The following is a 25,924-nucleotide window of genomic DNA, read 5'->3' as shown; positions in this document are numbered from 1 at the left end:
TTTGTTTTTCTCTTTCTGACTTACTTCACTCTGTATGACAGACTCTGGGTCCATCCACCTCACTACAATAACTCAGTTTCGTTTCTTTTTATGGCTCAGTAATATTCCATTGTATGCTAACACATATATATGGAATCTAAAAAAAAAATGGTCATGAAGAACCTAGGGGCAAGACGGGAATAAAGACGGAGACCTACTAGAGAATGGACTTGAGGACACGGGGAGGAGGAAGGGTAAGCTGGGACAAAGTGAGAGAGTGGTAGTGTGTATATGGACATATATACACTACCAAATGTAAAATAGCTAGCTAGTGAGAAGCAGTCGCATAGCACAGGGAGATCAGCTCGGTGCTTTGTGACCACCTAGAGGGATGGGATAGGGAGGGTGCGAGGGAGACGCAAGAGGGAGGGGATATGGGGATATATGTATACATATAGCTGACTCACTTTGTTGTAAAGCAGAAACTAACACACCATTGTAAAGCAATTATACTCCAACAAAAATGTTAAAAAAAATTATAGATCCGCAAAATTAAATTGCAAAAATATATACAAAGAGATCTCATCTACCTTCACCCAGTTTCTTCCAATGGTAGCATCTCATATAACCAGAGTGCAATATCAGAACCAGAAAATTGACATTGGTACAGTCCACTGACCTTATTCAAATTTCACTGGTGTTCCGTCCAGTTATTTGTGTGTGTGTGTAGGTCTATGCACTTTTATCATATGCATAGATACAGAATAGCTCCATTACCACAAGGATCCCTTGAGTTGCCCTTTTATAGCTACACCCACCTCCCTCCTGCACACCCTCTCCCCACACTCCTCTCCCCCAAGTCTCTAACCTCAGTCATTTCAAGAATGTAACTGGAATGGAATCATACAGCATATAACTGTCTGAGGCTGACTTTATCTTTTTTAGCCTCTGCATAATACCCTGGAGATCCATCCAAGCCGTTGTGTGTATCAATAGTTCATTCCCTTTTCTTGCTGAGTAGTGTTCCATGCTATGGATGTATTGGTTTGTTTAACCTTTAATTCATTGAAGGATATCTCGAGTGTTTCCAATTTTTTGCAAGTATGAATAAAACTACTATAAATATTCATATTCAGGTTTTTATGTGAATATCACTTTTCAGTTCCCTGGAATAAATGCCTTAGGGTGTAATTGCTGGATCATATGGTAATTGCATATCTAGTTTTATAAAAAAAAACCCTGCCAAACTATTTTCTAGAGTGGCTGTACCGTTTTACATTCCCATCAACAATGTCTGAGTGATTGGTATCTACCTCTCAAAGGGAAACTTAAATCATTCCCAGGGTTAAAAAGTAGTTTAGTTCCCCACAAAATAACTTACATTTCATGTTTGTGACTATATCTACAAAATTTGTTAAAATTTTCTTTCTTTTCTAAATTAATCTTTCATCATTTCCTTTCTTTAGAGCCTAGAATTTTTTTTAATTTTTAAATTTACTTTTATTTGTTTTTTTATACAGCAGGTTCGTATTAGTCATCGATTTTCTACATATTAGTGTATACATGTCAATCCCAATCACCCAATTCATCCCACCACCACCGCCACCCCCCACCACTTTCCCCCCTTGGTGTCCATACGTTTGCTCCCTACATCTGTGTCTCTATTTCTGCCCTGCAAACCGGTTCATCTGTACCATTTTTCTAGGTTCCACATACATGCGTTAATATACGATATTTGTTTTTCTCTTTCTGACTTACTTCACTCTGTATGACAGTCTCTAGATCCATCCACGTCTCAACAAATGACCCAATTTCATTCCTTTTTAGGGCTGAGTAATATTCCATCGTATATATGTGTCACATCTTCTTTATCCATTCGTCTATTGATGGGCATTTAGGTTGCTTCCATGACCTGGCTATTGTAAATAGTGCTGCAATGAACATTGGGGTGCATGTGTCTTTTTGAATTATGGTTTTCACTGGGTATATGCCCAGTAGTGGGATTGCTGGATCATATCGTAATTCTATTTTTAGTTTTTTAAGGAATCTCCATACTGTTCTCCATAGTGGCTGTATCAATTTACATTACCACCAACAGTGCAAGAGGGTTCCCTTTTCTCCACACACTCTCCAGCATTCGTTGTTTGTAGATTTTCTGATGATGCGCATTCTTACTGGTGTGACGTGATACCTCATGGTAGTTTTGATTTGCATTTCTCTAATAATTAGTGATGTTGAGAAGCTTTTCATGTGCTTCTTGGCCATCTGCATGTCTTCTTTGGAGAAATGTCTATTTAGGTCTTCTGCCCATTTTTGGATTGGGTTGTTTGTTTTTTTGTTATTGAGCTGCACGAGCTATTTATATATTTTGGTGATTAATCCTTTGTCCGTTGATTCATTTGCAAATATTTTCTCCCATTCTGAGGGTTGTCTTTTCATCTCGTTTATGGTTTCCTTTGCTGCGCAAAAGCTTTGACGTTTCATTAGGTCCCATTTGTTTATATTTGTTTTTATTTCCATTACTCTAGGAGGTGGATCGAAAAAGATCTTGCTGTGATTTATGTCAAAGAGTGTTCTTCCTATGTTTTCCTCTGAGAGTTTTATAGTGTCTGGTCTTACATTTAGGTCTCTAATCCACTTTGAGTTTATTTTTGTGTATGGTGTGAGAGAGTGTTCTAATTTGATTCTTTTACATGTAGCTGTCCAGTTTTCCCAGCACCACTTATTGAAGAGACTGTTTTTCTCCATTGTGTATCCTTGCCTCCTTTGTCATAGATTAGTTGACCATAGGTGCATGGGTTTATGTCTGGGCTTTCTATCCTGTTCCATTGATCTATGTTTCTGTTTTTGTGACAGTACCATATTGTTTTGATTACTGTAGCTTTATAGTGTAGTCTGAAGTCAGGGAGTCTGATTCCTCCAGCTCCATTCTTTTCCCTCAAGACTGCTTTGGCTATTCGGGGTCTTTTGTATCTCCATACATATTTTAAGATTATTTGTTCTAGTTCCGTAAAAAATGCCATTGGTAATTTGATAGGGATTGCATTGAATCTGTAGATTGCTTTGGGTAGTATAGTCATTTTCACAATATTGATTCTTCTAATCCAAGAACATGGTATATCTCTCCATCTGTTGGTAACATCTTTAATTTCTTTCATCAGTGTCTTATAGTTTTCTGCATACAGGTCTTTTGTCTCCCTATGTAGGTTTATTCCTAGGTATTTTATTCTGTTTGTTGCAATGGTAAATGGGAGTGTTTCCTTAATTTCTCTTTCAGATGTTTCATCATTAGTGTATAGGAATGCAAGAGATTTCTGTGCATTAATTTTGTATCCTGCAACTTTACCAAATTCATTGATTAGCTCTAGTAGTTTTCTGGTGGCATCTTTAGGATTCTCTACGTATAGTATCATGTCATCTGCAAGCAGTGACAGTTTTACTTCTTCTTTTCCAATTTGTATTCTTTTTATTTCTTTTTCTTCTCTGATTGCCATGGCTAGGACTTCCAAAACTATGTTGAATAATAGTGGTGAGAGTGGACAACCTTGTCCTCTTCCTGATCTTAGAGGAAATGCTTTCAGTTTTTCACCATTGAGAATGGTGTTTGCTGTGGATTTGTCATATATGGCCTTTATTATGTTGAGGTAGGTTCCCTCTATGCCCACTTCTGGAGAATTTTTATCATAAATGGGTGTTGAATTTTGTCAAAAGCTCTTTCTGCATCTATTGAGATGATCATATGGTTTTTATTCTTCAATTTGTTAATATGGTATATCACATTGATTGATTTGCATATATTGAAGAATCCTTGCATCCCTGGGATAAATCCCACTTGATCATGGTGTATGATCCTTTTAATGTGTTATTGGATTCTGTTTGCTAGTATTTTGTTGAGGATTTTTGCATCTATATTCATCAGTGATATTGGTCTGTAATTTTCTTTTTTTGTAGTGTCTTTTTCTGGTTTTGATATCAGGGTGATGGTGGCCTCATAGAATGAGTTTGGGAGTATTTCTTCCTCTGCAGTTTTTTGGAAGAGTTTGAGAAGGATAGGTGTTAGCTCTTCTCTAAATGTTTGATAGAATTCACCTGTGAAGCCATCTGGTCCTGGACTTTTGTTTGTTGGAAGATTTTTAATCACAGTTTCAATCTCATTACTTGTGATTGGTCTGTTCATATTTTCTATTTCTTCCTGGTTCAGTCTTGGAAGGTTATACCTTTCTAAGAATTTGTCCATTTCTTCCATTTTATTGGCATAGAGTTGCTTGTAGTAGTCTCTTAGGATGCTTTGTATTTCTGCGGTGTCTGTTGTACCTTCTCCTTTTTCATTTCTAATTTTATTGATTTGAGTCCTCTCCCTCTTTCTTGATGAGTCTGGCTAATGGTTTATCAATTTTGTTTATGTTCTCAAAGCACCAACTTTTAGTTTTATTGATCTTTGCTATTGTTTTCTTTGTTTCTATTTCATTTATTTCTGCTCTGATCTTGATGATTTCTTTCCTTCTGCCGACTTTGGGTTTTGTTTGTTCTTCTTTCTCTAGTTCCTTTAGGTGTAATGTTAGATTGTTTATTTGAGATTTTTCTTGTTTCTTGAGGTAGGCTTGTATAGCTATAAACTTCCCTCTTAGAACTGCTTTTGCTGCATCCCATAGGTTTTGGATTGTTGTGTTTTCATTGTCATTTGTCTCTAGGTATTTTTGATTTCCTCTTTGATTTCTTCAGTGATCTCTTGGTTATTTAGTAATGTAGTGTTTAGCCTCCATGTGTTTGTTTTTTTTACATTTTTTTCCCTGTAATTCATTTCTAACCTCATAGCATTGTGGTCAGAAAAGATGCTTGATATGATTTCAGTTTTCTTAAATTTGCTGAGGCTTGATTTGTGACCCAAGGTGTGATCTATCTTGGAGAATGTTCCATGCGCACTTAAGAAGAAAGTGTAATCTGCTGTTTTTGGATGGAATGTCCTATTAATATCAATTAAATCTATCTGGTCTATTGTGTCATTTAAAGCTTCTGTTTCCTTTTTTATTTTCATTTTGGATGATCTGTCTATTGGTGAAAGTGGGGTGTTAAAGTCCCCTACTATGTTTGTGTTACTGTCGATTTCCCCTTTTATGTCTGTTAGCATTTGCCTTATGTATTGAGGTGCTCCTATGTTGGGTGTATAAATATTTACAAATGTTATATGTTCTTCTTGGATTGATCATTATGTAATGTCCTTCTTTGTCTCTTGTAGTTGTATTTGTTTTAAAGTCTATTTTCTCAGATATGAGAATTGCTACTCCAGCTTTCTTTTGATTTCCATTTGCATGGATTATCTTTCTCCATCCCCTCACTTTCAGTCTGTATGTGTCCCTAGGTCTGACGTGGGTCTCCTGTAGACAGCATACATATGGGTCTAGTTTTTGTATCCATTCAGCAAGCCTGTGTCTTTTGGTTGGAGCATTTAATCCATTCACATTTGTGGTAATTATCGATATGTATCCTCCTATGACCATTTTGTTAATTGTTTTGAGTTTGTTATTGTAGGTCCTTTTCTTGTCTTGTGTTTCCTGCCTAGAGAAGTTCCTTTAGCATTTGTTGTAGAGCTGGTTTGTTGGTGCTGAATTCTCTTAGCTTTTACTTGTCTGTAAAGTTTTTGATTTCTCCATTGAATCTGAATGAGATCCTTGCCGGGTAGAGTAATCTTGGTTGTAGGTTCTTCCCTTTCATCACTTTAAGTATATCATGCCACTTTCTTCTGGCTTGTAGAGTTTCCTCTGAGAAATCAGCTGTTAATCTTATTGGGATTCCCTTGTACATTATTTGTCATTTTTCCCTTGCTGCTTTCAGTAATTTTTCTTTGTCTTTAATTTTTGCCAAGTTGATTACTATGTGTCTCGGCGTGTTTCTCCTTGGGTTTATCCTGTATGGGACTCTCTGCACTTCCTAGACTTGGGTGGCTATTTCCTTTCCCATGTTAGGGAAGTTTTCGACTATAATCTCTTCAGATATTTTCTCGGGTCCTTTCTCTCTCTCTTCTCCTTCTGGGACCCCTAGAATGCAAATGTTGTTGTGTTTAATGTTGTCCCAGAGGTCTATTAGGCTGTCTTCATTTCTTTTCATTCTTTTTTCTTTATTCTGTTCTGCAGCAGTGAATTCCACCATTCTGTCTTCCAGGTCACTTATCTGTTCTTCTGCCTCAGTTATTCTGCTATTGATTCCTTCTAGTGCAGTTTTCATTTCAGTTATTGTATTGTTCATCTCTGTTTGTTTGTTCTTTAATTCTTCTAGGTCTTTGTTAAACATTTCTTGCATCTTCTCGATCTTTGCCTCCATTCTTTTTCTGAGGTCCTGGATCATCTTCACTGTCGTTATTCTGAATTCTTTTTCTGGAAGGTTGCCTATCTCCACTTTATTTAGTTGTTTTTCTGGGGTTTATCTTGTTCCTTCATCTGGTACATAGCCATCTGCCTTTTCTTCTTGTCTATCTTTCTGTGAATGTGGTTTTTGTTCCACAGGCTGCAGGATTGTAGTTCTTCTTGCTTCTGATGTCTGCTCTCTGTAGAGCCTAGAATTATTAACAGCAGAACAAGGATGAAAGGGCCAGGATAATCAATTCAATTCAGTAAAACTTTAGCACACATTGTGGGTAAAGCACTGAATGGGCAGCAGAGATAAGAAACATGTCTCTTCACTCCTAAAGCTTCAAATTTGGAGGAGACAGCACCGGGCACAATTGCCTATATAAAATAAGAGTGCATGATGGAGGCTTCCAGAAGCGTAGGCAGACTCTGTGGGAAGTGACAGTGGAGCTTGGGGTGGTGGTGGAGCGAGGCTGAGAGGCTTTGATAAAGGGGGTGCACTGCCTGGTTGGGGTGGAGTCTCCGAGGCTGGAGGTGGCACCGGGCAAGAGTGGTCTGAGGACTGGGGTCATTGAGTCTGTGTGATTCCAGTTGAGGAAGCAGGAGATCTAGTGTTGGCAGTCTGCCCTGCATGTGCCCTTGTCCCCCCTGTCTATTGCTCCTTCAGACTGTTTCTGAGAGAGTGGGGTGTGAAAGGCCACATCCAGGACTTCTGAAGCTATAGTATAAACATGGCCTTTATCCTGGAATGTCCATTTTGCCTGATGACTTGCTGTAAAATATTTTCGGTATATGAAAACACTCACGGCTATGTCATGCAATAGAACACAAAACAACGGCGTTTTTTTTTTCAGGATTGAGAAACATTTATTGAATCAAAATCAAATACTTTCTTTTTATTATCTACAAGCCAACACTGAACTTAACTTTATTCAAGAATGAACACTCTGTACAAAAAAATATGCTTATAGTATAAAAATATCACATGAATTTTTTAACAAAAACCTCCCAAGTTGCCGGGGGGTTAGCATTCACTTTCCTCCCCTGTCCCCAGAGGTGCTCCCGGCCAAGTTGAGAAGCACTGCAGGCGAAGCCAGACTGAGATCGTGCAGTTCAGTCCCCCCCACCCCTCAGGACAGATCATTCTCACTTGAGGTTTTGCAGTTTCACTTGTCCGCTTGTGGTACCTGTTGTTTCTCCTTTACTTTAAGCCCTTCAGTGGCTCCCTGGTGGCTGCAGGATAAAGTCCAAACTCACAGCGTGACTGACAAAGCCTTTTGTGCTCCAGCTCCTGCCCATCTATCTCTGTAGCGTCAGTCTCGTCTCCCCCATGTACCCCCACCCCTCTTGCACCTACCTCCCAGCCCACACTGAACTTCTTCCAGTTCCTCAAACTCGCTCTTCAAACACTCAAACAGAAGAGTGGCGACCAAACCGAACGTTCAGCCAGAATAGCGGAAGCATCCTGCATTCCCTCACAGCCCAAGCCTTGCCCTTTCACCTGGATGCCCCTTATTTGTCCTTCTTAGCTCAGACATCACTTCCCTTCCAGAAAGCCTTCCTTGACTTCTCAAGGCTAGATATGTCCCCAGTCATCATGTACCACAGTATCTGGCACCTTCCTGTGTCATAATACTCAGCACATTGTGTTGCATTTCCTGTTTACTTAGTGGTCACCCTTCCCAGACTGCCATCTCCCTTGAGAGCACGGGCTGTGTCTTGTTTCCCCCTGTGCCTGATACATGGTAGGTGCTCCATAAATAGGTTTTGAATGTTTGGTAGGATCCAAAGTTAAACAACATTCAGGACTGGGGTGAGGACTTAGAAGGGAGGGATAAACAACTCAAGAGCGTTATAGTTGATGAATAAAAACAGAGGAGGATTGAGTACATCTGCCACACGAAAGAACTGCTAGTGAAAGGGACCGAGAACTAAGCCTTAAAAGGAGTAGCCTGACCCTGATGATGTTGTGGTGAAGTCTAGAGAAAGCTGTTACTATAGGCTTTTTTTTTTTTTACATCTTTATTGGAGTATAATTGCTTTTCAATGGTGTGTTACTTTCTGCTTTATAACAAAGTGAATCAGCTAACGTATACATATATCCCCATATCTCCTCCCTCTTGCATCTCCCTCCCACCCTCCCTATCCCATCCCTCTAGGTTGTCACAGAGCACCGAGCTGATCTCCCTGTGCTATGCGGCTGCTTCCAACTAGCTATCTGTTTTACGTTTGGTAGTGTATATATGTCCATGCCTCTCTCTCACTTTGTCACAGCTTACCCTTCCCCCTCCCCATGTCCTCAAGTCCAGTCTCTACATCTGCGTCTTTATTCCTGTCCTGCCCCTAGGTTCTTCAGAACCTTTTTTTTTTTAAGATTCCATATATATGTGTTAGCATACAGTATTTGTTTTTTGCTTTCTGACTTACTTCACTCTGTATGACAGTCTCTAGGTCCATCCACCTCACTACAAATAACTCAATTTTGTTTCTTTTTATGTCTGAGTAATAGTCCATTGTATATATGTGCCACATCTTCTTTACCCATTCATCTGTCGATGGACACTTAGGTTGCTTCCATCTCCTGGCTATTGTAAGTAGAGCTGCAGTGAACATTGTGGTACATGACTCTTTTTGAATTATGGTTTTCTCACGGTATATGTAATCCCAGTAGTTGGATTGCTAGGTCATATGGTAGTCCTATTTTTAGTTTTTTGAGGAACCTCCATACTGTCCTCCCTAGTGGCTGTATCAATTTACATTCCCACCAACAGTGCAAGAGTGTTCCCTTTTCTCCACACGCTCTCCAGCATTTATTGTTTGTAGACTTTTTGAAGATGGCCATTCTGACTGGTGTGAGGTGATACCTCATTGTGGTTTTGATTTGCATTTCTCTAATGATTAGTGATGTTGAACATTCTTTCATGTGTTTGTTGGTAATCTGTATGTCTTTGGAGAAATGTCTATTTAGGTTTTCTGCCCATTTTTGGATTGGGTTGTTCGTTTTTTTGATATGGAGCTGCATGAGTTGCTTGGAAATTTTGGAGATTAATCCTTTGTCAGTTACTTCATTTGCAAATATTTTCTCCCATTCTGAGGGTTGTCTTTTGGTCTTGTTTATGGTTTCCTTTGCTGTGCAAAAGGTTTTAAGCTTCATTAGGTCCCATTTGTTTATTTTTGTTTTTATTTCCATTTCTCTAGGAGGTGGGTCAAAAAGGATCTTGCTGTGATTTATGTCATAGAGTGTTCTGCCTATGTTTTCCTCTAAGAGTTTTATAGTGTCTGGCCTTACATTTAGGTCTTTAATCCATTTTGAGTTTATTTTTGTGTATGGTGTTAGGGAGCGTTCTAATTTCATTTTTTACATGTAGCTGTCCAGTTTTCCCAGCACCACTTATTGAAGAGGCTGTCTTTTCTCCATTACATATTCTTGCCTCCTTTGTCCAAGATAAGGTGACCCTATTTGTGTGCATTTATCTCTGGGCTTTCTATCCTGTTCCAATGATCTATATTTCTCTTTTTGTGCCAGTACCATACTGTCTTGATGACTGTAGCTTTGTAGTATAGTCTGAAGTCAGGGAGCCTGATTCCTCCAGCTCCGTCATTCTCTCTCAAGATTGCTTTGGCTATTCAGGGTCCTTTGTGTTTCCATACAAATTGTGAAATTTTTTGTTCTAGTTCTGTGAGAAATGCCATTGGTACTTTGATAGGGATTGCATTGAATCTGTAGATTGCTTTGGGCAGTATAGTCATTTTCACAATGTTGATTCTTCTAATCCAAGAACATGGTATATCTCTGTATCTGTTTGTATCACCTTTAATTTCTTTCATCAGTATCTTATAGTTTTCTGCATACAGGTCTTTGGTCTCCTTAGGTAGGTATATTCCTAGGTATTTTATTCTTTTTGTTGCTGTGGTAAATGGGAGTGTTTCTATAATTTCTCTTTCAGATTTTTCATCATTACTGTATAGGAATGCAAGAGATTTCTGTACATTAATTTTATATCGTGCTACTTTACCAAATTCATTGATTAGCTCTAGTAGTTTTCTGGTAGCATCTTTAGGATTCTCTGTGTATAGTATCTGTCATCTGCAAACAATGACAGTTTTACTTCTTCTTTTCTGATTTGGATTCCTTTTATTTTTTTTTCTTCTCTGGTTGCTGTGGCTATAACTTCCACAACTATGTTGAATAATAGTGGTGAGAGTGGGCAACCTTGTCTTGTTCCTGATCTTAGTAGAAATGGTTTCAGTTTTTCACCACTGAGTACGATGTTGTAGGTTTGTCATATATGGCCTTTATTATGTTGAGGTAAGTTACCTCTATGCCTACTTTCTGGAGAGTTTTTATCATAAATGGGTGTTGAATTTTCTCAAAAGCTTCTTCTACATCTATTGAAATGATCATGTGGTTTTTCTCCTTCAGTTTGTTAATATGGTGTATCATTTTGATTGATTTGCATATATTGAAGAATCCTTGCATTCCTGGGATAAACCCCACTTGATCATGGTGTATGATCCTCTTAATGTGCTGTTGGATTCTGTTTGCTAGTATTTTGTTGAGGATATTTGCATCTATGTTCATCAGTGATATTGGCCTGTAGTTTTCTTTCTTTGTGACATCTTTTTCTGGTTTTGGTATCAGGGTGATGGTGGCCTCGTAGAATGAATTTGGGAGTGTTCCTCCCTCTGCTATATTTTGGAAGAGTTTGAGAAGGATAGGTGTTAGCTCTTCTCTAAATGTTTGATAGAATTCGCCTGTGAAGCCATGTGGTCCTGGGCTTTTGTTTCTTGGAAGATTTTTAATCACAGGTTCAATTTCAGTGCTTGTGATTGGTCTGTTTATATTTTCTGTTTCCTCCTGGTTCAGTCTCGGGAGGTTGTGCTTTTCTAAGAATTTGTCCATTTCTTCCAGGTTGTCCATTTTATTGGCATATAGTTGCTTGCAGTAATCTCTCATGAACCTTTGTATTTCTGCATTGTCAGATGTTACTTCTCCTTTTTCATTTCTAATTCTATTGATGTGAGTCTTCCCCCTTTCTTTCTTGATGAGTCTGACTAGTGGTTTATCAATTTTGTTTATCTTGTCAAGGAACCAGCTTTTAGTTTTATTGATCTTAGCTATTGTTTCCTTCATTTCTTTTTTTTTTAATATCTTTATTGTGGTATAATTGCTTTACAATGGTGTGTTAGTTTCTGCTTTATAACAAAGTGAATCAGTTATACATATACATATGTTCCCATATCTCTTCCCTCTTGCGTCTCCCTCCCTCCCACCCTCCCTATCCCACCCCTCCAGGCAGTCACAAAGCACCGAGCCGATATCCCTGTGCCATGCGGCTGCTTCCCACTAGCTATCTACCTTACGTTTGTTAGTGTATATATGTCCATGCCTCTCTCTTGCCCTGTCACAGCTCACCCTTCCCCCTCCCCATATCCTCAAGTCCGTTCATTTCTTTTTCATTTATTTCTGATCTGATCTTTATGGTTTCTTTCCCTCTGCTAACTGTGGGGTTTTTTGTTCTTCTTTCTCTAATTGCTTTAGGTCTAACGTTAGGTTGTTTATTTGAGATATTTCTTGTTTCTTGAGGTAGGATTGTATTGTTATAAACGTCCCTCTTAGAACTGCTTTTGCTGTATCCCATAGGTTTTGGGTCATCGTGTTTTCATTGTCATTTGTTTCTAGGTATTTTTTGATTTCCTCTTTGATTTCTTCAGTGATCTCTTGGTTATTTAGTAGTGTATTGTTTAGCATTCATGTGTTTGTATTTTTCACAGATTTTTTTTTCCTGAAATTGATATCCAGTCTCCTAGCATTGTGGTCAGAAAAGATACTTGATATGATTTCAATTATCTTAAATTTACCAAGGCTTGACTTGTGACCGAAGATATGATCTATCCTGGAGAATGTTCCATGAGCACTTGAGAAGAAAGTGTATTCTGTTGTTTTTGGATGGAATGTCCTATAAATGTCAATTAAGTCCATCTTGTTCAATGTATCATTTAAAGCTTGTGTTTCCTTATTTATTTTCATTTTGGATGATCTGTCCATTGGTGAAAGTGGGGTGTTAAAGTCCCCTACTATGAATGTGTTACTGTCGCTTTCCCCTTTTATGACTGTTAGCCTTTGCCTTATGTAATTGAGGTGCTCCTATGTTGGGTGCATAATTATTTACAGTTGTTATATCTTCTTCTTGGATTGATCTCTTGATAGTTATGTAATGTCTTTCTTTGTCTCTTCTCGTTGTATTTGTTTTAAAGTCTACTTTCTCTGATATGAGAATTGCTACTCCAGCTTTCTTTTGATTTCCATTTGCATGGAATATCATTTTCCATCGCCTCACTTTCAGTCTGTATGTGTCCCTAAGTCTGAAGTGGGTCTCCTGTAGACAGCATATGTACGGGTCTTGTTTTTGTATCCATTCAGGCAGTCTGTGTCTTTTGGTTGGAGTATTAAATCCATTTAAATTTAAGGTAGTTATCAATATGTGTGTTCCTATTACCATTTTCTTAATTGTTTGGGGTTCGTTATTGTAGGTCCTGTGTTTCCTGCCTAGAGAAGTTCCTTTAGCATTTGTTGTAAAGCTGGTTTGTGGTGCTGAATTCTCTTAGCTTTTGCTTTTCTGTAAAGGTTTTAATTTCTCCGTCGAATCTGAATGAGATCCTTGCTTGGTAGAATAATCTTGGTTGTAGGTTTTTCTCTTTCATCACTTTAAATATGTCCTGCCACTCCTTTCTGGCTTGCAGAGTTTCTCCTGAAAGATCAGCTGTTAACCTTATGGGGATTCCCTTGTATGTTACTCGTTGTTTTTCCCTTGCTGCTTTTAATATTTTTTCTTTGTATTTAATTTTTGATAGTTTGATTAATATGTGTCTTGGCGTGTTTCTCCTTGGATTTATCCTGTATGGGACTCTCTGTGCTTCCTGGACTTGAGTAACTATTTCCTTTCCCATATTAGGGAAGTTTTCAACTATAATCTCTTCAAATATTTTCTCAGTCCCTTTCTTTTTCTCTTCTTCTTCTGGGACCCCTATAATTCGAATGTTGGTGAGTTTAATGTTGTCCCAGAAGTCTCTGAGACTGTCCTCAATTCTTTTCATTCTTTTTTCTTTATTCTGCTCTGTGGTAGTTATTTCCACTATTTTATCTTCCAGGTCACTTATCTGTTCTTCTGCCTCAGTTATTCTGTTCTTGATTCCTCTAGAGAATTTTTAATTTCATTTATTGTGTTGTTCATTGTTGTGTGTTTCATCTTTAGTTCTTCTAGGTCCTTGTTAAATGTTTCTTGCATTTTGTCTTTTCTATTTCCAAGATTTTGGATCATCTTTACTCTCATTACTCTGAATTCTTTTTCAGGTAGACTGCCTATTTCCTCTTCTTTTGTTTGGTCTGGTGGATTTTTACTTTGCTCCTTCATCTGCTGTGTATTTCTCTGTCTTCTCATTTTTCTTAACTTACTGTGTTTGGGGTCTCCTTTTCACAGGCTGCAGGTTCATAGTTCCCGTTGTTTTTGGTGTCTGCCCCAATGGGTGAGGTTGGTTCAGTGGGTTGTGTAGGCTTCCTGGTGGAGGGGACTGGTGCCTGTGTTCTGGTGCATAAGGCTGGATCTTGTCTTTCTGGCGAGCAGGACTGCATCCGGTGGTGCGCTTTGAGGTGTCTGTGACCTTATTATGGTTTTAGGCAGCCTTTCTGCTAATGGGTGGTGTTGTGTTCCTGTCTTGCTAGTTGTTTTGCATAGGGTGTCCAGCACCGTAGCTTGCTGGTTGTTGTGTGGAGCTGGGTCTTAACGTTGAGATGGAGATCTCTGGGAGAGCTTTTGCCATTTGATATAACGTGGGGGCCGGGAGGTCTATGGTGGACCAATGTCCTGAACTTGGCTCTCCACCTCAGAGGCACAGGCCTGATACCTGGCCAGAGCACCAAGACCCTGTCCGCCACACGGCTCAGAAGAAAAGGGAGAAAAAGAAAGAAAGAAAGAAAAAGAAATAAATAAAGTTATTGAAATAAAAAAATTAAAATATATTATTAAAAATATAAAAGTAATAAAAAGAAGAAAGAAAGAGAGAAAAGAGCATCCAAACCAAGAAACAAATCCAGCAATGATAACAAGCGTGAAAAACTATACAAAAAAAATGGGCAGACAGAACCCTAGGACAAATGGTAAAAGCAAAGCTATACAGACAAAATCACAGAAAGAAGCATACACACACACACCCACAAAAGGAGAAAAAGGAAAAGAATATATATATATAGAAAAAAGGAAGAGGGCTTCCCTGGTGGCGCAGTGGTTGAGGGTCTGCCTGCCGATGCAGGGGACACGGGTTCGTGCCCCGGTCCGGGAAGATCCCACATGCCATGGAGCAGCTGGGCCCGTGAGCCATGGCCGCTGAGCCTGCGCCTCCAGAGCCTGTGCTCCACAACGGGAGAGGCCACAGCAGTGAGAGGCCCGAGTACCGCAAAAAAAAAAAAAAAAAAGGAAGAGAGCAACCAAATCAATAAACAAACCTACCAATGATAGTAAGCTCTAAATACTAAAGTAAGATAAACATAAAACCTGAAACAAATTAGATGCAGATAGCAAACCCCAAGTCTACAGTTGCTCCCAGAGTCCACCACCTCAGTTTTGGGATGATTCGTTGTCTATTCATGTATTCCACAGACGCAGGGTGCATCAGGTTGATTGTGGAGCTTTAATCCACTGCTTCTGAGGCTGCTGGGAGAGATTTCCCTTTCTCTTCTTTGTTCGCACAGCTCCTGGGGTTCAGGTTTGGATTTGGCCCCGCCTCTGCTTGTAGGTCGCCTGAGGGCGTCTGTTCTTCGCTCAGACAGGATGGGGTTAAAGGAGCAGCTGATTCGGGGGCTCTGGCTCGCTCAGGCCTGGGGGAGGGAGGGGTGCAGATGTGGGGCGAGCCTGCGGTGGCAGAGGCCGGCGTGACGTCGCACCAGCCTGAGGCGTGCCGTGCGTTCTCCTGGGGAAGTTGTCCCTGGATCATGGGACCCTGGCAGTGGTGGGCTGCACAGGCTCCTGGGAGGGGAGGTGTGGATAGTGACCTGTGCTCGCACACAGGCTTCTTGGTGGCTGTAGCAGCAGCCTTAGCGTCTCATGCCCGTCTCTGGGGTCCGTGATGATAGTCCACGGCTCGCACTGTCTCTGGAGCTCATCTAGGCGGTGCTCTGAATCCCCTCTCCTCGTGCACCCCAAAACAATGGTCTCTTGTCTCTTAGGCAGTTGCAGACTTTTTCCCAGAGTCCCTTCCGGCTAGCTGTGGTGCACTAGCCCCCTTCAGGCTGTGTTCATCTAGCCAACCACAGTCCTCTCCCTGGTATCTGACCTCCAAAGCCCGAGCCTCAGCTCCCAGCCCCACTCGCCCCTGCGTGTAAGCAGACAAGCCTCTCGAGCTGGTGAGTGCAGGTTGGCACCAATCCTCTGTGCAGGAATCTCTCCACTTTGCCCTCCACACCCCTGTTGCTGCGCCGTCCTCCATGCCTCCAAAGCTGCCCCCCTCCACCACCCGCAGTCTCCGCCAGTGAAGGGGCTTCCTAGTGTGTGGAAACCTTTCCTCCTTCACAGCTTCCTCCCACTGGTGCAGGTCCCGTCCCTATCCTTTTGTCTCTGTTTATTCTTTTTTCTTTTTCCCTACCCAGGTACGTGGGGAGTTTCTTGCCTTTTGGGAGGTCTGAGGTCTTCTGCCAGCGTTCAGCAGGTGTTCTGTAGGAGTTGTTCCACATGTAGACGTATTTCTGATGTATCTGTGGGGAGGAAGGTGATCTCCACGGCTTACTCCTCTGCCTTCTTGAAGCTTTCTCTCCAGTATCCCCTCTTGATGAATAAATTACAAAAAACTGGCCCGACCAAGTAGAAAGGCATTCTTCTTCCTCTGGGCTGAAACGTTCTGGGCTGATGCAGTGTCTTGCCAAAGCTGACAGCAGATGGTGCTCGGGCTGGCTTTCAGCCCTTAGTTCATGCCTTGGTGCAGGGGATAATCTACAGCTATGGGAGGTGGCGCAAGAAGCCATCCTCAGAGAGTGGGGGTTCGCTGGCACCCGGGGTGGGGGGAGCAGGCATCAGTAATACCACTTCTTGTCATACATGTTCCCAGAGTTGGTCATCAGCGTGGATGGACTCTTTCTGTAACAAAGACCTGTGCTGGCCAATACAAGGGCCACTAGTCACACATGACTGTTTACGTTTTAATTTAAATTAATTAAAATTAAATCGAATTAAAACTTCAGTTGCTCAGTCTTAGTAGCCAATTTCACATATGGCTAGTGGCTGCTGAATCAGACAGCACATATCTCAAACGTTTCCATAATCCCAGAAAACGTTGTTGGACGGTACTGGTATAAATTCTGTATCTTTTGCCCTTACTACCCCGCAGCTTATTTGTTTCTGGAGCCACACTGCCTTGGTTCAAATCCTGGCTCTCTTTCTTATTAGCAGTGTGATTTGGAGGTAGTCACTTCTCTCTGAGCCTCAGTTTTATAATCTGTAAAATGGGGGTAGTAATAATAGTGCTACTTCTTAAGGATGTTGTGAGGGCTGTTATATGAAGAGTGTTGAGAGTTGTGCCTAGCTGCTAACATTTATAGAGTAAGCACGCAATACATGGTGGCTATGTTGTTTTTTTATTATTCATCCCCACTCCCTTGCAGATGTAGCCAGTATACATAGCTGGCCTCTTGCCCAACGTCGCATAATTAGCACCTAGCCCATACCTCTTCCTCCCTGCTCTCCCCTAGAGAGGTCCTTTCCAATCAAAACCACAAAAGAAAGATATGTGGCTCATTCATAATCAAGCACTCAGAATTGGTTTAGGTACCAGTTTAAATCTTGCCAAACAAACTGCAGGAGACTGTTTCCCTAATCACCAGTCAGAAAACGGGGAGTCATTTTGAAGCCCCAGGGCAATGACTTGAAGTCCTGCAGGGGTAGTCTGGCATTTAAGGAAGCCTGACCTTAATAGCTACAGACTAGCCATGCCAATGAATTTTCGGGAATTTCTTACCGTATTAATCATCTTCAGAGTGGGGAAATAGTCTTTAATTTGTCCATTTCCTCCTTATGTCTACAGTATGATTCTGTGGATTCCAGTGTTTGATTTTTAACAGGAAGCACTTGAATGCGTCCTATCTTAGGTTATCATCTAATCTTTCACAAAATTTTGAAAGTTGTCTATTCAAAACCGATATTTTTCCTTTCGCTATTTTTTTTCTAAAGAACAACAAAATTTTTTTTAAATTTCATATCTGGGGTCCATGAGCATATATGAAATACTCAGGGTACAAAAATGAAAAAGGAATCTCAAAGGTTCATTATTGAAAAAAATTTAACTTTCTACATAGTTTTCTTTAGTTATGTAAAAATAATGTCATAAGTTTCTTCAGTTTTTTATTTTTGGCTGTGGGTGGAAAACATTTCAGGCCTGTCTGATCTAAAAGCTAGTCATGACTGTAACTGAGCTTTTAAAAAACTGTTTCATTCATGAACCACAGGGGCCTACAACCACAAGAAAAATCTTATGTACAATCTCTTAAGGGACAAGGTCACTTTCTATATTGAAGCATTTCTTTGCACAGCTTTTGAAGAACTAAATACATTAGATCTGAATTTTTGTTTTCTTTTTCAAAAACGACATTATTTAGAACAGTTCTAGGTTTACAACAGAAGTGAGAGGAATGTACAGAGATTTTCCATATACCCACTGCCCCCACAATTAATAACCTCCCCCGTTATCAACATTCCCCACCAATAGTACATTTGTTCCAATTGATGAAGCTACACTGATACATCATAATCACCCAGAGCCCATAGTTTACATTAGGGCTCACTCTTGGTGTTCTACATTCATGAGTTTGGACAAATGTACGACATATATCCATCATTATATCATACAGAGTATTTTCATTGCCCTAAAAATCTTCTGTGTTCCACCAATTCATCTCTCCCCTACCCCAACCCCTGGCAACCACTGATTTTTTTATCCTCCATGGTCAACCACTCATCTTTTTACTGTCTGCATAGTTTTGCCTTTTCCACAATGTCATATAGTTGGAATCATACAGTACGTAGCATTTTCAGAGTGGCTTCTTTCACTTAGTAATATGCATTTAAGGTTCCTCTGTGTATTTCAGAGCTTAATAGCTCATTTCTTTTTAAGGCTAAATAATATTTTGTTGTCTGGATGTACCACAGTTTATTTATCCATTTGCCTACTGAAGGACATCTTGTTGCTTCCAAGCTTTGGCAATGATGAATAAAGCTGCTTTAAACATTTGTATGCAGGTTTTCGTGTGCACATAAGTTTTCAGCTCCTTTAGGTAAATACCAAAGAGCACGATTGCTGATCATATGGTAAGAATATGTTTAGTTTTGTAAGAAACTGCCACACTGTCTTCCCAAGTGGCTGTACCATTTTGTATTCCCACCAGCAGTGAGTGAGAGTTCCTGTTGCTCCACATCCTCGTCAGCATTTGGTGTTGTTGGTGTTCTGGATTATGGACATTCTAATCAGTGTCTAGTGGTATCTTGTTGCTTTAATTTGCATTTCTCTGATGACATATGATGTGGAACATCTTTTCATATGCTTATTTGCCATCCATATATCTTCTTTGGTGGAGTGTCTGTGAAGATCTTTGGCCCATTTTTTAGTTGGGTTGTTTGTTTTATTGTTGAGTTTTAAGAGTTCTTTGTATATTTTGGATAACAGTCCTTTATCAGGTGTGTCTTTTGCAAATATCTTCTCCCGGTGTGTGGCTTGTTTTCTTATTCTCTTGGTATTATCTTTTGCAGAAGTTTTTGATTTTAATGGAATTCAGCTTATCAATTATTTCTTTTAAAGATCACGCCTTTGATGTTATATCTAAAAAGTCATCATCACACCCAAGGTTGTCTAGCTCTTCTCCTGTGTTATCTCCTAGGAGGTTTATAGTTTTGCATTTTACATTTAGGTCTGTGATCCATTGTGAGTTTAAGTTTAGTTTTGTGACTAGTGTAAGGTCTGTGACTAGATTCATTTTTTTTGCATGTGGATGTCCAGTTGTTCCAGCACCATTTGTTGAAGAAACTATCTTTGCTCCATTGTCTTGCCTTTGCTCCTTTGTCACAGATCAATTGACTGTATTTATGGGAAAGATCTGAGTTTTATAAGACTGGATTTTGCAGCACAATCCCCTGGAGAATTGCTGTCAAAATGCTTATTCCTAGGCCCTGGACAAAACCTTCTAAGTAGGGTTCTCTGGGAGAAGGTTTGAGGAATCTGAATTTTTAAAATGAGCACAGATGATTCTGAAGTAAACAGGTGAAGGGTTTGGGACTCTTTACTCTTAGTTCATTTTCTAAATTGTCTTCCTTTTCTGCAGAACCTTTGCACAACTCCCCTTGTAACTGATAATGTAAGGGTTGACTCTGTGTCTTCTGCCAGTTACTATAAAACAGAGTCCTTTGATAGTCTAGACAAAAAAGTGTAATGAGCACATTGCCTGCCTGCGCTGTGCTAGATGATCATTGGGGAAAGGTATATGTAGAGGTTTTTTGAAATGGGAAACAAGATACCAGCATTTAGAACCACACAGTGGAGTAAGACACTTAGAAAGCGATTGTGTTCTGGAACATTGATCTGGCACTGGTTGGAGGACACTGATAAAGTCAGAGAGGTCAGTCTGGAGAAGCCATGAAGCCTCAAGTGATGAGGACCTGAAACAGGATGAGGGGAATATCACAGGAGAGAAGCCCAGAAGCTTTGCAAAGGAAGAAGTAACAAAATTTGGTGATAGAATGTAGGGAAAGCGAAGAGAGGTGATCTCAAAGGCTCTAATCGAGAAGCCCAGAGAAACTGAGTTCTGACTGATGGAAACTGGGACGGTTAGAAGAAAAGGCAGTTTGGCAGGGAAGAGGGGGCATCCGTTTTGGCTGCTGAATTTGAGGTGGGTGGAACACTCAGGTGGAGCAGTTAGGAATCTGGGACTAGCTCCAAGGCGAGAGGTCAGGATTAGGGAAATCCTCAGTGCAGAAATTCTAGTCAAGGGGTGGAAGTGATAAATGGGTGAATGGATGAGGGAGTAAGAAATAGAGAGGGATATGCAGCGGGCTCAGGACCGGATGTGAATCCTCTGAGAATAGGAGAAGGGAGAGGAGCAAGCCAAGAAAACAAGGAAGGAGCAGGCAGAGGGCCCAGAGGAGAGCCATGGGATTGAGCAGATGAGGCATTTTCAGGAAGCGTAACATTTCTCATCCTGACCTCATGCCATCTCCCATACAGAAGAGGAAGAAGAGTCAGGACTCTTCTAGTTTCTCTAACTATTGAAAGTACCAATATTCATGAAAAAGGATCATTCACTTCTTCCTAGAGTATGAAATGGAGCCACTATAAAAAAAAGCCATTATAAAATAGGGCTTTAAAAAATGCTACCCTGCCAGTTTGCAAATATGGACATCTTCAGTCATTTAAAAACAACCAAACAAATAAACTTCTACCTTTGTTTCTTGAATATCTGGTTAAAAATAATGCAGAAGGTTGTCTTATTTTATCTTGCAGGCACAGCAGCCTAGGAAAAGTTCTTCAGTGTGAAGACATCTATAGAGAAGGTGAACACATTGGTTGTTCCTTTGCTCTGACTAAGGTGAAGGATTCCAGTTTTGAACAACACAGTGTCCAAGTAATGGTCAAGGACAATGCAGGAAAAATCAGACCATCCTTCAATATAGTGCCTTTAACTTCTCATGGTACGTTTTAGAAGTCCTCTAAGGCAGTGTGGATAAAAGTGTTATTTTTTTTGAACATCAATAGAAATAATAAAAAATGATGATTTTTGGCTTGAAGATCTTCCCAGAAAAAAAAAGGGACTATATTTATGTATATATTTCTTCACTCCTTTTTAAAGAAGCAAGCTTGGAAATTCTCATATTTATCGAGCACACATGCCACATGCTTTATCCTTGTTTACTTATGAGTACACTGAGCCTTAGAGCAAGTAGTCAGTTGCAGAACCGAGATTAGGACCTGGGCTCTGTGACTCAAGATCTCCAGAGGATGCTGCTGCAGAATAAATGTGACTTAATATAGTTCCTGGATAATCTGCCTCTTAGTTAAAAAAGCGCTTAGACTGGAGGTGGAGTGATCAGGGGTGATATTCAAACTCTCTAACATTCTGGGTGACCCAGGCACTGATCAATCAGAACAACCAGTGCAGCTGAGTTTCAGCCCACTAGAAAGAGTCCTCAACTTAAAAACTTAAGAGACCTGCTTAAGGTCCTAGCTTCTTCACTTTGGACAAGGCATATACACTCTAAGTGCTTCCTCATCTGTAAAAGGGGGTACACAGTTCCTCTTGACCTCAAAGGATTGTTGTAAGGTCCAAATGATGTGAGCTGTATAAAAGCGTTTTGTAAGTCTCTATAGCAGAGTAGTGTAAGCGTCACGTTTATTTATTTGTTGTGATATCCCGACAGAGAGCTCAGATTCTGGCTAAGTGGTACACAGAAAATTTATAGGCAAATAATCATGAATTGACAGAGGTTTCCAAGTCTGAGTAGAACACTGTTTACTGCCGCTTCAGACAGCCATGGAAATGAATTCTAGTAGTGCACGCAGGGTAGCTTAGTTTGTAGGCCGGGGCGGGGGGTTGGGGTGCGGAAACTTGCCAAGTAGGATCATCTGAAGCAAAGACCTTCTCTGCACCCCCCGCCGCCCCCCGGCTTGGCAGGTTGTCCTTCTTGGACCTTTTAAAGCTCATTTTGCTGCTCTTCTTCCTAGAGATTAGTGGTGATATAAAGGGAGATCCTGGGCTTCCCTGGTGGTGCAGTGTTTAAGAATCCGCCTGCCAATGCAGGGGACACGGGTTCGAGCCCTGGTCCGGGAAGATCCCACATGCCACGGGGCAACTAAGCCCGTGCGCCACAACTACCGAGACTGTGCTCTAGAGCCTGCGAGTCACAACTACTGAGCCCGTGTGCCACAACTACTGAAGCCCGTGCTTCATGCTCTGCAACAAGAGAAGCCACCGCAATGAGAAGCCCGCGCACCGCAACGAAGAGTAGCCCCCACTCGCCGCAACTAGAGAAAGCCTGCACGCAGCAATGAAGACCCAAGGCAGCCAAAAATAAATAAATTAATTAATTAAAAAAATAAAATAAAGGGAGATCCTTCTCAGCTAGAAGATGACATTGTCAAGTTGTTTTCTGTTAATTATCCATTCTCTTTTGTTGCTCGGTCTTAAGCATAGTTGACTCCTGAAAAACTAAATTGACTAGGCTAATTTTTTGTTTTTTACTTTCTTTTAAATTGTGGTTATAATTATATAACATTAAATATACCATCTTAACCATTTTCAAGTGTACAGTTCAGTAGTGTTAAGTATATTCACATTGTTGTGCAACGTATCTCTAGAACTTTCCCATCTTGTAATACTGAAACTCTATGCCCATGAAACACTAATTCCCCCTCCCCCGTCCCCCTCCTCCCTCCCCCAGCCCCTGGTAATCACCTTCCTACTTTCTGTTTCTATGACTGACTACTTTAGGTACCTCATATGACTGGAATCATACAGTATTGGTCCTTTTGTGATGGACTTATTTCATTTAGCATAATGTCCTCAAGTTTCATCCATGTTGTAGCATGTGACAAAATTAGGCTGTTTTTTAATGTTTAATATTCATTTATTTATTGGCTGCGTTGGGTCTTAGTTGCAGCATGCGGGCTCATTTGTTGTGACACTCGGACTCCAGAGTGCGTGGGCCCTGTAGTTGCAGCACGCGGGCCTAGTTGTCCCACGGAAAACTATGCTAATGTTTTTTTTGTTTTGTTTTGTTTTGTTTTTTGCGGTATGCGGGCCTCTCACTGTTGTGGCCTCTCCCGTTGCGGAGCACAGGCTCCGGATGCGCAGGCTCAGCGGCCATGGCTCACGGGCCCAGCCGCTCCGCGGGTGGGATCTTCCCGGACCGGGGCACGAACCCGCATCCCCTGCATCGGCAGGTGGACTCTCAACCACTGCGCCACCGGGGAAGCCCAATGCTAATGTTTTAATTGTGGTCTTTGATTGGCATAAGTGAGTGTCGCCTGGGGAAACCGCTTGTACCTGATGCTCCTTGGTACCCATCATGTAGAGGCATATCTGGACCTACGCACTTCTTTTCTTTACCCTCCTTGTGGCAGCTAGATGTCCTGATTATACCCCAGCCATGTCCTAAGCAGATGCAGATCAGAGTTCATGTCATCTGGCAGACACCCCAAAGATGTTCCTTAGATACATTTACTAGGCGCCCTATATTAATCGTGGCTAATCAGAAATTCTAGAACTGTATGTCTGATCATGTAAGGCCATTAAAAGCATCAGCCCTATTTTGATTTACTCTGTGACCTTCATTGTCTCTACCCATATGTGTATCTCATCAAAATAAACTCTGGAAGCTAATTTGTATTCTTCTATTTCTATCAGTGAAGCCTGATCCTCCACATATTAAAAATCTCTCCTTCCAAAATGGTGACTTATACGTGCAATGGAAGAATCCACAGAATTTTTATAGCAGATGCTTATCTTATGAAGTAGAAGTCAATAACAGCCAAGCTGAGACACATGATATTTTCTACGTAAGTTTTTTTGATAGTTGTTATTTAAATATTTTTCTTTCACTTGAATTTCTTACAGTGTAATAAATTGAAATATCAGTGAAATGTAGCTCTTAGATTTCTCATCTGATGATGATGGTGATGATGATGATGATGAAACTTCTCTGAAATAGAGTATGGTGAAAGGTTTGGCAGTTTATGGTAGCATCGGCTGCAAGAGTCCAGCCATTCATTAATTCATTTGTTCAAAAAATTTTTATTACGTGCCTACCATGTGCCAGGCACTGTTTTATGTGCACATGACACCTGACGAAAAGAATTTTTTTCCCACGAAGCTTACCTACTAGAAAACAAGTGTGTAAACGAGCAAGCTAATTTTAGAGAATGAATGTTATGCAGAAAATTAAATGGGGGTGATGGGAAGTCCTGAGGGAATATTAGGTAGGGTAGTCATCCGAAGCGATGACACTTGAGATGCACAGGAGCTAGCCATTTGACGATCTGGGGGCGGAGGGGACAGCATGTACAAAGGCTCTGAGGCAGGAATGAACTTGGCATGTGTGAGAAAAAGGAGACTGGTGTGACCAAAATATAGTAGGAAGAGATGTCTGAGCCTGAGGCTGGGGTCAGATTATGTGGATACCTGGAGGCTCCAGTACAGCCATTCAGTTTTCTTGGAGTTTGTGGCAACTAAAGTAGTCAGTACTGAGTAGTCAGTATTTTTTGGATTATGTACATTTACGCTATTTGTAATCTAATACAAAACATGCTAATTAGAGGTCACTGTGGGGCACTGGGCATAACTGGATGTGGCATAACCTCCGGGCCTCAGTCTCATTGTTACGCTTTACAGCAGAGGACATGAACTCGGGCCTCAAACATTTTTGTTTGGACCACAAACAAAGTGGGGTTTTGTTTGCTTGTATATTAAATTTGAATTTTTTACCCAGATTTAAAACTGTGGTACCTGACAGTGTAGTTGCCATAAGGTGGCGCCTTAGGACCACGTGGACTGCCCCACTCATTTGTGTGCCACCTGCCTGGGCCCTGTGTGCATTTGAGTTTTAGAGGTTAGAAACCAAGTATATTATATTGGCTTTTAAAGGAGTCCTGAATCTCACATGTGGGCAGATTCCTTGGTCCACTTGCTTTAGCTCATCATGGGAGTTTCAAAAACTAAATTATTTTATTTACTAAAATAAGCTGGTATTAACAGGCTGTAACTCCAAGAGGAAGTGACCAGGTCCACAGCTGAGCAGACCTCTTCTGGATATTTGCAAATGAAGGTGTTTGCTGAAATAGAATAATCATTATTCGTACCAGAAACCTGAATCCCCAAATAATGCCACAAAGGAAAAGGCAAAGGGCTTCCAAGTGGGTAGGGGGTGAGGCTTGAATTTACAACCAAGTGAGTTATCCGAAAGCCGAATATGCTTGACTATTCCAGCCTTTACTGTTCTCTTCTGTCTGAAATCCTGAGACACGTGCTGCTTGCATTACTCACTTGGTACTGAATTATGTCCTGCTAGTTACCCATGATCTCTACCAAAAATATAAGCTCCTGTAGGGAGGAGTTAGGTGGTGTTTACTTTGTGCCATTCCTGCTACTAATACCAGCTAACATATATTAAGCAATTACTATGTATTAGCTATTTTAATAAGCACTTTATTTGAATTGTCTCATTTGGTCCTCACAATAACTCCAAGGATCTAGGTCCTGTTTTTTTTTTAAATAAATTTATTTATTTACTTATTTATTTACTTATTTATTTTTGGCTGCGTTGGGTCTTCGTTGCTGTGCACAGGCTTTCCCTAGTTGTGGTGAGCGGGAGCTACTCTTTGTTGCGGTGCATGGGCTTCTCATTGTGGTGGCTTCTCTTGTTGCAGAGCACAGGCTCTAGGAGCACGGGTTTCAGTAGTTGTGGCACGCGGGCTCAGTAGTTGTGGCTCGCGGGTTCTAGAGCGCAGGCTCAGCAGTTGTGGCACACGGGCTTAGTTGCTCTGCGGCATGTGGGATCTTCCCAGACCAGGGCTCGAGC

At 40.7% G+C, this 25,924-nt stretch overlaps 1 protein-coding gene across 1 annotated transcript in view; it reads left to right on the top strand.

Moving 5' to 3' along the window:
- Positions 1–25,924, top strand: part of IL13RA1 (interleukin 13 receptor subunit alpha 1) — a 65,523-nt gene that overhangs the window by 14,944 nt on the left and 24,655 nt on the right. The window contains exons 5-6 of the mRNA XM_030849810.3: positions 20,856–21,043; positions 23,755–23,906. Of these exons, the coding sequence (XP_030705670.1) occupies positions 20,856–21,043; positions 23,755–23,906 (340 nt within the window). The remainder of the gene's footprint in view (positions 1–20,855; positions 21,044–23,754; positions 23,907–25,924) is intronic.

This window comes from Globicephala melas, chromosome X (assembly GCF_963455315.2).
Source record: "Globicephala melas chromosome X, mGloMel1.2, whole genome shotgun sequence".
Lineage (NCBI taxonomy): Eukaryota > Metazoa > Chordata > Mammalia > Artiodactyla > Delphinidae > Globicephala > Globicephala melas.
Note: the sequence above shows the minus strand (reverse complement) of the source record. Positions and strands in the feature narration are given on the sequence as shown.